Source organism: Pavona decussata, unplaced genomic scaffold, assembly GCF_977016875.1.
Source record: "Pavona decussata unplaced genomic scaffold, jaPavDecu1.1 SCAFFOLD_3, whole genome shotgun sequence".
Taxonomy (NCBI): Eukaryota; Metazoa; Cnidaria; class Anthozoa; order Scleractinia; family Agariciidae; genus Pavona; species Pavona decussata.
The window spans coordinates 587,501-601,988 of record NW_028145427.1 but is presented as its reverse complement, the minus strand read 5'-3'; the positions used below and the strand labels follow the sequence as shown (position 1 = coordinate 601,988).

The 14,488-nt window shown below is 37.1% G+C and overlaps 3 protein-coding genes across 15 annotated transcripts in view; 2 read left to right on the top strand and 1 right to left on the bottom strand.

The window, feature by feature from the left end:
* LOC146489758 (collagen triple helix repeat-containing protein 1-like) overlaps window positions 1-9,965 on the top strand; it is a 52,304-nt gene extending 42,339 nt beyond the window's left edge. For 4 of the 11 annotated variants that reach the window (XM_085096051.1, XM_085095982.1, XM_085095633.1 and 1 more), the window contains 3 exons: window positions 3,642-3,751; window positions 4,177-4,500; window positions 9,432-9,965. In XM_085096051.1, the coding sequence (XP_084952177.1) occupies window positions 3,656-3,751; window positions 4,177-4,500; window positions 9,432-9,788 (777 nt within the window). In that variant the 5' untranslated portion in view covers window positions 3,642-3,655 and the 3' untranslated portion in view covers window positions 9,789-9,965. Of the gene's footprint in view, window positions 1-1,327; window positions 1,347-1,494; window positions 2,134-3,086; window positions 3,458-3,641; window positions 3,752-4,176; window positions 4,501-9,431 lie in introns of those variants that run through there. The other 7 variants (XM_085095764.1, XM_085095706.1, XM_085095938.1 and 4 more) reach the window with 6 other exon arrangements.
* LOC146489752 (contactin-associated protein-like 2) overlaps window positions 1-14,488 on the bottom strand; it is a 229,053-nt gene that overhangs the window by 133,080 nt on the left and 81,485 nt on the right. The gene's annotated exons all lie outside the window — the stretch shown is intronic.
* LOC146489756 (collagen triple helix repeat-containing protein 1-like) overlaps window positions 1-14,488 on the top strand; it is a 74,792-nt gene that overhangs the window by 34,975 nt on the left and 25,329 nt on the right. The gene's annotated exons all lie outside the window — the stretch shown is intronic.

The following is a 14,488-nucleotide window of genomic DNA, read 5'->3' as shown; positions in this document are numbered from 1 at the left end:
GTCACCGACCGAAATTGAACACGGACCGAGTGAAGTGTTCCTAGCTTTGTGATTTTATATTTTTTTTAATATGATTTTTCGCCGGATGTTGCAATGGTCAGTAATTCGGGCGCAAAATATATTGTAAACAATGCATTAGTCTCCTTTTCCAGTCTAAGTCACCTGTTCTATCAAATTGGCATTAAAACTGAGACACTCACAGTGTTTTGGGGAAAATCAATACAACTTCACCTGTGGAGTTTCAAGCCCAAATGGGATCTTTGTAAGCGCCTGTTCTAATCGAGAAGAACCAGGTGTTATGTAAACAACACGAAAACGTCCGTAATCTTACTTCGCTAGATTCGGATGAGTTGAACTATTAAAGTCGATTTGAGAAAAGTGTTAGCGACTCCACCATGAAGTATCTTTCTACCAGCCTTAATTATTAAGGATTATGGCTGTTTTGACAATGTTGTCCCAATGCAATTAATAAGTTCGAAAATATTATATATCGCGGTACGATCCTTATTAAAACACAAATCCCAAAATTCACCGTATCTGAAAAGTGATGTCAATGTATTTTGTGGGCGAATCCACAGAATCTCGCATAGATTTCTCGCGCACTTTCTCGTACTTAACGTGAAAGACCAAAATCTGCTGAAAATTCACGTTATTTTATGAGAATTAGCGGTTAGAGGTAAGAGTATTTCTTAGTAAAGCATCAAAGTATCATTTAGTTTTTAACGTTACTGCTTCGAGTTGCTGAGATTAATGCGACACGTGAAAATTAACTTTCATTGTTTAAATTAAGCAAAATAATGTAAAATGTATATGTAACTACTTCATTTAATAATCATAAAAATGCTCCATAATCCAGAGATCTAATTTGTTTCATACACACTGAATTACTCGTTGTCGACGGAAAACCTTCATAGTCAATGCAAATATTCCGAAAAACGATTCGTTTTTGTTCTCCGAACAATTTCTGAAAAGAAACTATCGACTTTTTCAACGTTTTGGAAGGGGATAGCTGAAAGCATTCAGATCTCGGAATAATTCAGAATGATGCCTTCCCTGTTCTAGCCGTGCTTTAAATTGCAAAAGACTGATTTACACAAATCCAGTCGATTTATTTACACGTTACAATTTGTCGACCGATTTCTTTATCCGTTGGTAATAAAACAAATTTGACTGTTTGTTCGCTAATTTTCTTTGTCAAATTGGGCCAAATCGGCCCGATTAATCGGTTCGTGTGAATTACTAGCCTTAACAGTTTGTCTCTTTTGTCTAGGGAGGTTGTAGCCTTTTTTTAACGCTCGAACACACAAGTCAAATGCTGAGGTGAACTTCAACGTCCTTCAACTGAGGTAAAAATGCTTGTTTAGTAATGTAAAAATTCAAATCGGTTTGATTTTCTTAACACGTTTAGAACTTAGAGGTCCAGGATCAAACTTCTCCTGTTGGGAAGATTTCTACTATACTGTATGTACAGTAATATAAACTCTGTTGGATATCTATATTAGCTATCAGAAACAGCTTGAATTGAAAGAAATGGATTGTTCATAGGCTTAAGACAAACATATGTACTTCTTGTCATCTCGTGCAGCTTATTGTATATCACATATCAGAGCTTATGAGATTTGACGAAATTAGGGCACCAAAAATCGGTAACGACGGACGGCAAGGGACATTTTATTTTTATTTTCCAGTTAGTAATGCTTCGCATGATAAGGAATCTTTTGTGGAGGAAGTAAAAAACAGCTTTCACAAAATTCATGACGACTGTATGAAGCAGAAATGAGATAACCAGAGAAAACGAGTCATTTGATTGGACGAACCGGCGATGGACCAAATTGACTCTAGCAAATAGCATCGCTGACTAGAAAAAAGATAATCGATATGTATATTGTTTAAGAAACTTGTTCTGACGAGAAATTTGAAAAGCAGAGGAGGCGAAAGTTAGGATAACAAGAGGAAGAAGTATCTTTGTTAGCTGCGAAGAGAAACAACGGCATATTGGTGGTGTGAGTATACCATTTGTTTTTATTCTTTTATCATTGTAATGGTAAACATAGCAATTAATCTATTTTCTAATATTTAGGTTTTGGTCTCTTATTCACGGCAGAAAAAGCAAGCTTTAGTCACAGCTCAAAGGTAAGTTATTTACATGTGCGAAATGCAGTATTTCCAAATATCAACCTTGAGTGAGGTGATTATGTGAGCTTCGACAATTTGAGAAATACATCCTCGTGAAATTGTGTACCTGAAGATAAAACATTGAAGGCCATATGACACACGGTCTGTTTTGTTGCGTGTGAATATTATAAAATTCCTATCGAGTCTATACAGAAAAAAATATTGTAATTGGATTGGAAAATAGAGTGGAATCATCTTTTCTTCCCTTCGCTAAAAGAAGATCGAGACATCCGGTACTTAGTACAGAACGCAATGACCCATTAACTAATATACCATTGACTCGGCTGTATGGATTTTGAATTTGATTCCATGCCTTATTTTAAAAGAGAAATCAAACGAGAGATAAGATAAAGAGAGCGTCGCTAAGCCAACGAAGAGATGACAGTGAACGTAGTGTTTCGCTTTTGGACAGTGTCGCAGAGGCTCAAATTGTAAGAAAAAGCATCGTTGTCCTTTTTGTTGTGATTCATGCTAAGAAGTAAACCCAATTTTCTCCTCCATTTTGTTTCCGATCAGCTTCTGAGGCACATAACTTTATAGCTGAATGAATAAATGATACACGACAGTTGTTGAAAGCCTTGTTAATTTCTGATACACCAATTCAATCTTACAATAGCTGATCATTTGAAATCGTGATCAAACTGTTGCGTTCTTGTAGTTTTTTCCATGCACGATGATAAATTCTCCACTTACTTATTCAGTAATGTCCGCCTTGCTTAAATGTCACGAAAGGAGTATTATTGGCTCATTTTCCATTTCTCTTATCAAGTTTTAATAAGTATCTCTTTGTATTGGCATAAAATACGATTGACAATAACAGATCTTGATCATGAACTTTAATTAGATCAGTTTAATGTTCAAATGGACACTAGAACTTGCAAATTAAAGAACTGTGCGAGAGATAGGAATGTTGATATGAACTTGGAAGCCACTAGCACATTAATAACTGAAATTCAAAAATTTACATTCAAATACGTTCACGAACTTGCAACACTTTGCTCGTCCTATTTTTGGCTTACTACGTAATCATAGCATTCAAACTAGTTTTAACCCGAACATTATTTAAATAAACCCAACAGACTTGAACTGTTAAAAGTCATATGATTGAAACATTGTAAATTCTCTAACCAATAAGAACGAGCGACGTATTTTTTACATTTCATGCGTAATCAACTCGTAAACTTGTTTTAACGTGAAAATGTCAAGTAACCACCAGGGCAGAGGTAAAATGGTAAACTGTTTTGTAGAGAGTATCATTTGCTTCCACCGTCGCAGGAATAAGGTAGGCGCTTGATCGCTAAACATCAGCTATGAAGATGAATAGGGCTTACATTAATTAACATCTATGAACTAAACCAACGAGACTATTTTTAAGTAATTCAGTTCATCTCATGAAATGCGATAGTTATTCAAGTTGAACTTTGTTTGACGATAATTTATGACTTTTGTTATTGTTATTTTTACAGCTCAGAAAATATCGATGGCGCGATCTCTTATAAGCTATTCACTGACTATCATGTTACTCGTCACCTTGTGCTCTGCAAAGGACAACAGCAGCAGTAAATCACGTGACAAGGTGAGTTTATCAGGCTAAAATAGCAGCTGCTTAAAAACATCGGGAGTAAAAAAAGCATTTCTGGGTCATGTGCCAACGGACAGTAAAGAGAATCGAAATAACGTGAATGAATTTCATTTCAAAAAAAAAAAAAAAAATGGATTCACTTAGACATGAACGTTAGATTTAGGACAGGACAGTTGGAATGGTTTGAATTATATTCCGAAAAAGCTCTTTTTTATCTTCTTCTTCTTTTTTTTTTTTCTTTTTTGTTTTTGTTTTTTGTTTTTTTGCATCCCACCAGCTAAATGAATTTCATTTCCAAAATAAAATTGATTCACTTAGACATGAACGTTCGATTACTTAGGAACAGGAACAATTGTAACGGGTTGAATTATATTCCGGAAAAAAAATCTAATAGCGTTCTTGTTTCTGCAACCTACTAGCCTCCTTCATTTTGTAATGGGAGACAATCCGGGACTTGGACATACATGGCATGTGTCCCGGGATTCCCTGGGGCACCTGGCCGTGATGGACGTGATGGAGCCAAAGGAAACCTTGGCAGCCCGGGAAAGACTGGACTCCAGGGACCATCTGGCGCGGAAGGAAAGAAAGGAGCAAAGGGAGAACCTGGGATCCAGGGTCCAACCGGTCAAAAAGGACAGCGGGGGGACAAAGGTGACAGTGGAACTCCTCGGCTGTCTTCACACATGAACTGGAAGGAATGCACCTGGAAAAAGGAGGACAGCAGAGATGCAGGCGAGATACGTGTGAGTGACTTTCTATATTTTCATCATTCATTTTGTGTTTTTTTGTCACACCTTTACTGCTTTGAAAAGAATGTGTCTTTCTTTACTAATGTCTTCTATTCACATACTGATGCTTCCTATCTTATGGAAGTTGTAAATTTGGAATTTAAAAATATAACATGTTGGTTTTATACAAACAAGCTATGTATTAATGTTAAGAAATCTAATTTTATCATATTCAGGCCGAGACAAAACAGACAAAGACTTGGTCTCGTTTTTAATATTTAACTAGTAATTATTCGATTGATCGTGTTAAGGAAGCTACTTTTCTTGGTACGTGTAATTTTGGATGAACAATTAACATACAAATCACATATACATACTGTTGCAAGGAAAGAGTCTAAAGCCATAGGTATAATTTATAAATCAAGTTTTTGCCTTAATAATTCCGCCTTACGGACACTTTATTATAGCCTTATCTATCCATATTTATTCTACTGCGTGATCGTCCGGGCATCGACCTACCCATCAAACCTCAGAAGATTGATTACACTGCAAAAACGGGTTGTAAGAATAATGTCGAGGACTGCTTTCGATGCTCACGCTGAACCTTTATTTAAAAACGTAAGAATTCTGAATCTTAAGGGTATCTACAAACTTCAAATAGGAAAATTTATGTATCAATATAAATCTGGCTTACTTCCTTATAGCTTCAATAACATGTTTTTGGTGACACGCCAAGTGCATTCCTATGGCACTAAAAGTTCGGAGCTTTTTTATTTACCACAATGCAGGACTAATATAAGAAAGTTCTCTATCTTTTTCCTAGGTCCTAATTTCTTTAACTCTCTTAGTCTTGAAATTCGAAATGCAACAAGTACCGCCTCCTTTTGTAGTAAGCTGAAAGCATTCCTCTTATCATAAATGTACAATTATATATTTATTTATTTATTTATTTATTTACCTCTGCTTTTCCCTTTCATTTTTTTCATTTTTTTATCCTAACTATGATTAATATGATTATGTAATATTTAAGATTTACTGTAGCTCTGCCATTGATTTTGGTCCCATGTAACTATGAAAATACTTTGTTCTAATTACTTAACTGAGGGAGCCCATTCCTTTTAAGCCCAGTGGCTTCCCTTGGGCTTCCTCGCCATTAGTGTTTAAATGATTAGTTTTTCGGCATTTGTACAACTTATGGCAAAAACAATAAACTGAAACTGAAACTGAAGAAATTATCCCTAAAAGAACATAAAACAACTTATAAATCCCGCCATCTCTATTTTGGGGTTGTCATTTTTCCTCGGAAATGATAATAGTTATAATTCCCAGTTCATGTTGACTCAAATCTATTCTTATTTAACAGCGCTGTGAATTCCTGAAGAAGAACGCAGACAATCCTCTTCATGTTGCAATCCTTGTCATCTCTTGATTTGGCATTCTCCTTCAGTTGCAGATGATTTTATTATCATAGTTTTGTCCTGTTACTTCATAAAGTTTTTTTTTTTATCAGTTATTATTATTATTATTATTATTAGTATTATTATTATTATTATTATTATTATTATTATTATTATTATTATTATTATTATTATCATTAGCGGAGCTCCCGTACGGCGCGCGCGGCGGAGCCCCATAGCTAAGAGATTTTGGTAAACCCATCAGTGCGAGAAATTTTGGTTTGGTTATGACGTCACTTCCGTCCGACCGACCGCCCGCCCGCCCGTCCGTACTAACGCTACTCCATGTAAGCCAACTTGAAATGAGACACTCAAACCCTGTACTGCAACCCAACTGCGCTGCCGCCCGCGTTTCTTTGGCAGGAAATTGCATCGCCAACTGCGTTTGAGAAAAAAAAATTTTGAAGACGACGTGTACGACAAAACACGAACTCAATTTATCAATAAGTCTACATGTAAAGCAAAGAAAGGGAGATAGAAAGAGATCGAGAAAACAGGCGACGAAGAAGCGAAGTTCGACGTCAAAGAGAGCGATTGAGAGCAGTAGCAAACAGGCGAAACATGAGTGACGAACAAAGAGGGAAAGAACAGGAAAGGGTGCCGAAAAAACCCCGTGTTGCGGCACAGGGTTTGAGTGTCTCATTTCACATTGGCTTACATAGATAAGCGTATGCGCTGTAACCCGGGTTGTTTTTCGGCGGGAAAATGCAGGGAAAACGCATGGCCAACTGCGCTGCCGGCCGCGTTTGTTTGGCGGGAAGTTTCATCGCCAACTGCGTTTGAGAAAAAAAACAAAACAAAAAAAATAATTTTGAAGACGACAAGATACAAAGTCAATTTTTATATGTGACCAACAGCAGGAGAAAGGGCAAGGCAACTAGCGGCGGGAGAAACAAATCGACTGGCACATCATCAGAATCTGGAAGTGAAATCATTTTACTCCGATCCGGCGCTACGAAACGTTGGATTTTTTCTCTTGAAGTGAAACGTTTCGCTCACTTAACGCTGTAAAACGAACGGAAAAATCACCAATGGAATAAAGGGACTGGTTATTCTCAAAAGGGGCGAGTACATTCATGCAATTTTGTTGACAAACCTTTGCTAATTTGTGGTTTGCAAGATATTGGTTTCTTGCAGTTTTGACACGCCGTTTAACTTAAGTTTAAGCTAATACTGGTAACTTCAGAACAGTATTTAGAGCTCATTTTTTCGGTCCATGTTGATTATTTCCCCTGCAGTTTTATTTTCTGATCTCGTCCAATTTTGCCGTCAAACAGCGGGAGAAAGAGCAAGGCGGATCGCGGCGGGAGAAACAAATCGACTCTTTTAGCAGCTTTTAGAGGCGGCACTTTATAAACAGCGGCCGAATCTTGAAGAGAAATTATTTTACTCTAATCCGGTGCGATGAAATGAAATTAAAATGCAATGAATTTTTCCTCTTGAAGTGAAACTTAACGTTGTAAACGAACGAAAAAATCAGCAATCGAATAAAAGGACTGGTTATTCTCCAAAGAGGCGAGTATATTCATGAGATTTTGTTGACAAAACTTTGCTGTTTTTGCAAGATATTTTTTTCTTCTAGTGTTCACACTGCAACTTGTTTAACCTCAGAGCAGCCTTTTGAGCTCATTTTCGGTCCATGTTCGTTATTTCCCTTGGAGTTTTATTTTCTTATCTCATCCCATTTTGCTTCATTTAAAAAAAATTGATTCTGAGCTAAATTACTCAGTCAAACAAACGTCTCCCAACATTGTATCGTTGGCATAAACTACTGACAAGTTTTTCTCGCATATATTTCTAATTTTAGCATTTATTTCTGAGAATCTTGACAGAGAACAAACAAAAATACTAAAAACAGTAGGATATAACGGTAAAGATTAAGATGTGTGAGTAATTTTCACTGAAAGTCTTTTCAAAGAACGTTAAAAGCGAATGTAAAATTAAAGTGTGATTTCATTTTCATCAAAACAAAGTTTACGCAAAACATTCATTCGCTTGTTTTTTGTGAATTTTTCAAAGATCGTTGTTTAGTTTATTTCTGCACTTATTGCTATGAATTATCACAGTGCTTTTTTCATTTATTACTCAAAGATATATTTGAAGTGTGTTTTTTGATTGGTGTGTTTATAGCGTACGGCCTTCTTGATAAGCAGAATTTACTAGACAGTGACAGTGCCGGTAGCGCGCGTTGGCTGTTCACAAACCGTTTTGCCTCGATCATCTTAAAAACTAAAAACAATAATAAAAAACAGAAAATTTTCATTTTGAGTCCATTTAAATTCCGCTTTTATAACACAGAGGGCAAAATGCTCCCAAAACTATCGATCAAGGAACTTCGTAAAACAGTCAGTAAAAAACTCATCGAAGGTGCAAGCAAACCAACAAATCATTCAATTTTTTCGTAACGTACAAAACAAACAAAACCGACGAGAACAGTTCATATAATACACATGTAATTAAGAGAGAATACAATTTAATTCAGAAGCAAACTAACAACGATTAATCAAATGTTAGGCATCAATTAATTGTTCACCTGCGCTGTGAAGCTTCCTACCGCTTGGAAATCACACGAGCATAGATCGATAAAAATAGCAAACGATGGATCCAAAGAAGGAACTTGCCGAGTAATTTCTTCCTGCTCCTTCCTCCCATCAAATTAAAAGGACACTTTCATGCTCGGTTATCGTTCGTTGAAAGTACTTGGACACCATGACTGATTTCAGTTTCTCAACCAAACAAAATAAAATCAATCCGATCCAAGTCTTTAGCTTTTGACACAAATAATCTTTTGCTGTTTCTTGTGAGAGACACAAAAATTAACCTTTGGGAATTTCCTTTCTAGCTACAGCACTTGATTTCCATGTAATTTTGGTACAAAGAACCCGGCTTAAAGAGTCGAACTTCGAAAGAACCTCAAAGAACTTGTTTTTTTGGACACAAAATTCAGAAACCAACAAAATGTAAAACTGTCGTGCTCAGCTAATCAGGACCGAGTATTTTCGCCGCTCGACCAATCAGGAGTAAGTAATTTTGCCCTCGGTGATCATGAAAGGAAAATTACGAAAAACTGCTTTGTTACAACAAATCAGCATTCAGTAATTTGCTCTCTGTTTTACATTGTTATTGTTGATGAGCAGTTAGCTGCATATGCATTAAAAATGTACTCATAAGGTTATTACGTTCATACAATAAGCAGACTTCTATTGTGGAGATCCGCATTTAGGCTTGGCTAAATATATATATTATTATTATCATTATCATTATCATTATCATTATCATTATCATTATCATTATCATTATCATTATCATTATCATTATCATTATCATTATCATTATCATTATCATTATCATCATCATCATCATCATCATCATCATCATCATTATCATTATCATTATCATTATCATTATTATTATTATTATTATTATTATTATTATTATTATTATTATTATTATTATTATTATTATTTCTCGTGTGTGTGTATTTGACAGCACTGTGAATTCATGAAGAAGTACACAGACACTGCCCTCCATGTCTACTTTGCTGGTAACCTCAGGATTTATGGCTGTGACGACTGCTGTAGCCGCTGGTATTTCAAGTTCAATGGCGCTGAGTGCAGCTCTCCCGGGTCTATTGACGGTGCATTCTACATGCAGACTGGCAGGAAGCACAATCTTCACCGTCACCGCCACATTGAAGGTCACTGTAATAACATTCAAAAGGGAAAGGTGCGAGTGGGATTCTGGGTTGGAAAGTGTACCACTGGCCACAAGAGTGCTGACGCAGCCACAGGCTGGCATTCAATGTCCCGGATCTTCATTGAAGAGGTGCCGAAAGCTCAGCAGTAAACGTCATACGCAATCAACTGGACTTTTTATTTTAAAGAAACTGTAGAAAATAACTATAAATACGTAGAAGAACACTGCGGTGCTGATGCTGAGGAGACCATGCAAATAGGTTTGAAGTTCAATCTGTATATCAGTTAAATAATAAAGTCCAGAAACATCACCAAATGGCTGTCCGAATATTTTCCAAACAGAGCAGCTGCATAGAAATTACTGAAATCCCTAATCTTCACAGTAACTGTTGTAGATTTCCCTCTATTGTGAGCAAAACTATTTTGATTTCTGATCGAAGCATGATCGAAAAGAATAATAATAAATAAATAAGGCATTTGCGAGCCTCCTGTGAACCTCATTATGAAGACGGGGCCAAGTGCAAAGCTTTTCATATGAAAATTAGTTTTGTTTGCATATGAAAAAAAAAACTAATCCTCTTTCAAGTATGGTGACTGGAGGTCTATCCGTACAACACGCAACATGTAGATGGTTCAAGTGACAAATGGTATCGGATTATCGGGAAAAGCAAAAAATAATATATTGCCGCGACAGTTTCTTGTTTTCTTGTTATTGATACGTTTTTTTTTTCTTTCAAGACTGTAAGTACTGATATCATAGCAAAGCTACAGAAACAACCACCTCCATCACATGAAAACCATCATGTGCCGGCGCTGGGCTGGGAGGGGGACAAGGGGAACTCTACTCTCTTCTTTGGTATTAACGGTGACGCGTTTCAGGTTTCTTTCGGGAAGCCTCCATGGGTTGGAGGGGGACATCTTAATGACAATTTATATTTAGATGCGTGCAGAAACTGAGTATAGAGTGTGTGCACGACGGCCATGTTGGAGGACCAAAACAACATAATGATTTTCATTTGGGAAATATATTTTATTTTTATGCAAACATCTTCTATTGTTTTAGTCCTCCAACATGGCCGCCGTGCACACACTCTATGCCTTCTCCCTTACAGATGTCGTTCCCAGGCTTCCGTAGTTTCGTTATACTATGCAAGGCTTACTCAGCGTTTCTTGTGAAAAAAGGTGGTTTTTAGTTTTATGGAAATACCGCTGGGCACAAAGTTTTTGTTGGATTTCTTCAATTTTTTGTGAGTTTGCAGGAATGATATTTTTGTTATTTGGAGACAACTGATCAGATACTCAGAAATTAAGTTATAAAACTTATGAAAACTTTTAAAAGAGAGCCAGTAAATAAAGAACAATATGCAGTTTTACAAGGGAACTAAAAAAAAATTTATGGCACTTCTGTTAATGAACTTTTTAAATTCAATATTCCTTTTTAAAAACTGGAGAAGAGCACGATAGCTGAAATATACATGCACAAACGCGCCTCTCTGTCAAATAGTGTTACTGGAGTAGATGTTTACGAAAGACAGATTCGCAAAAAACATAATTTCGTGGGAACTTAAACAAGAACGAAGCCAAATTTCAACCCGCTGGGAACGAGGTTCACGCCCTTCCCCCTTTTCCTTCCTGATACTTTTTTTTTTCGCCTCGCCATCCCTGAAATAAGAAAAGAAAAGGGAATAATTTGGTACTCTTAAACAGTCTCGTAAGATGAAATTATTTCAGCTTCTTTTTTATCTTTAACCTTCTTATGTGATCCCAACTTTTTTTTTCTAATGGCCCCATCAAATTCTACTAGTCTTCGCCACTGTATAAAAAGAAAGAAAATGAAAGGTCTCTCTGTTTGCTCTGCGATTACATACATTATTTTGGCAACCCTGTCAGAACAGCAGTGGAACACAGTTTTCTCATTCTCTGTAAACTACTACCCCTAAGAACGCAAATATGTATCTCAAACTGTAATATCTGGAAACACAGAAATTAGTTTCTGTTTAGTTAAACATATAACTACCAATCGAGGTGAGACTGAATTACACATCTTCTATTGCCAAAAATGTATTTCATTATTCTGGAGCACATTTTGCTCTTTGTGTGCATTTGGTAGAAGATTCGTCTGGCAATTCTGTTGACGTCCTTTCTAACCACTAAAGGAAGCCTGAGGATAAAGATTAGTTTTCAAAAAAATAAATAAATAAATAAAAACTCATTCTCAAATGATGAATATTTTGCCCATATGCCAACTCTTCCTAGTTACTGAAGAGTCTCCCGGAAACAAAACTTATGTCTGCTTTAGATCTTTTCTCCACAATGAACTAAGATATCTTGGTTTACAAGATTCGTGCGTCAATGCTTCTGGCTGTATTTCCGTCGGACGAAATGTGTTACCGAGAGTAACGTTTACAGAAACTAATGGGTCGAGTTTTGGAGAAAGGGGGGCAAGGGGCCGGGTGAGTTGTTCTGGTTTATTTTTTATTTATTTATTTATTTTTTAATTTTTTGTTGTTGTTTGTTTTTTTGGGGGGGGATTGGTTGATTGGAAGAGCGCGGGTTGATGATGATAGGGGAGGGGGAGTTAGGTGAGAAAAAAAATCCAGATTTCAGATTACCAGAGATTGGGCAAATGTTGGGAAAATGTTGAATGGAGTGTGGTATGGATGTTGAATGAAAGTTTAAACTGATTTCTGAATTTGATTCAACACGCTTTCTTCAAGCCGCATTCAATTATTTTACGCTTTCAACAATGTTGGACGACCTGTTCAAACTCTCCCAACAGTTGGCTCAACAAAGTGTTGAACGCATGTTGAACCAAATGTGGAAACCTTTTAAACGGGCCTTTATGTTTATATGTGTTTGCATGCATCATTACTGCGCTCCTGATAGGACGTATCATTTCTGTCGTAAGTGAAAAAAAAATATTGATCTATAAAAGTGGCAGATTTCCATTCATCCATTAACTCCTGATTTGCACGCTACTACATTCATGTGACAAGCCTAACTGATCAATTAAGCCCGGCAAAAGAGTATCCTGCATAACAGACGTTTATTTTAGCCAAGGCTCCGCGCATGCGTATCATGCCTAGCCCTTGATGTCGCGCGCTGTGGGCAAAACATGTACCCTTATAAACGTCGTGTTACATTAGGCAATTACTTTGCGACTTGCTTCGTAATTTCCTTGCGCCTTTGCACACCCAGACACACAAAACGTCGCTGATTTAGCAACAGAACGGGAACGTCATTTGAGGACGCGAGGGCTCGCGGAATAGTCTGGACACGAGTCTATTTCGACTATATTTAGGCATTCTTGATGCGAGCGCCGTTGTCAAACTGCAGTTCCCGTTCTGTTGCTAAATCAGCCTAAAATGAACGCGTCCCGTGATGTTTTTGTTAGTTACCGTTGCACCAAGTCAGAACCAACTTCTACTTCTCGCAACGATTGCGGAGACAAAAAAATTGCGAGACTTGTTCATTTTAGGGCATGTTACAGTGGGCAATGATTCATGCAACCTTTGTCACAACAATGAGCGATACGGGATCACATTTGATGAACCTGAATCATTGAAAATAAATTGTCTAAGTTCCTCTTCATTTTTCCTGCTCACTTTTTCGAAGTCAATTTTGCTAGATTTCAGTGCGAAAATTGCACAAAATAGTGGTAATTTACAAAAGCGGTCGTTCGGAAATGATCGCTTGTAAATGGCCACTATTTTATACAATTTTCGCACGGAAATGCAGCAAAATTGACTCCAAAAAGTGAGCAGGACAAATGAAGAGACAGTTAGGTGAGGATAAAACGTTTTATTTTAAATTATTCGGAATCATCAAATCTGAACTCGTATCCCTTATTACGTGTGGTCTGTCTATGCCTAATCTGCTAATCCAGCCTACATAACAAGGCGTTTATTTACCCAGTCGTGACGTAACAACAACAATCTTTATTCGTGCCCAGAAATTATACAGTGTTACATTAATACAAGAAAGAAAAATTACTAAAGAAGAGGGCACAGCCACTTAGAAAATGAACGCGTCGTAAACAAAATACTCGCTTCGCGCTCAATGTCTCGGTGGTCCCAAAAGTTTTCTTTCTTCTTTCTCCTCAAACAGAATTGAGTCGTTTGAGGAGAAGAGCGTAAGGAGCAGGAATGGCGCAGGTGGTGAAAACACTCACCTCCAACGAATGCGACCCGGGTTCGATTCCCGGACTCGGCGTCATGTGAGTTGAGTTTGTTGTTGGTTGTCGTTCTTGCTCCAAGAGGTTTCCCTCTGGGTACTCCGGTTTACCCCTCTCCTCACACACCAACATTTCCAAATTCCAATTCGATCTGGAGAGTGTCCCAGTAAGTATACTGCGCTAAATAAAGTGACACTTACATAAAATGATAAAATGGGTTTTTTCTTTAAAAAAAAAAAAAAAAAAAAGAAGACAGATAACCTCTGGTAGCTGGGTAAATAAACACCCAACCATTCAGTTTGCTTACCAGCGTTTTCCCTCACACCAACACTTAAGTAAAGAACGCAAAAGACGACACATTTTGTGACTGTACACCAACTATTGCGTAATAGTTTATTTTGACATAAAACTTGATATGACAGCTCCGGCTTAAAGCTCTACATAGTTACTCTGCTATCAAGTGTAGTAATCACTGATTCGGGAAGTTTTCGTCATACTTCTTAAAGTACATCCGAAAGTTTTCTTTGTTCACATTCTGGAATAGCCACTAGATCTACCAAGGCAGTCTAAATCATACATACAAACAGACAGGCGAACATGTCATGACACATACAATCTTGCCTGTCACAAAAATTAAGATCTGTGGTGTTTTGGTTTTTCCTATGAGTCAATATACA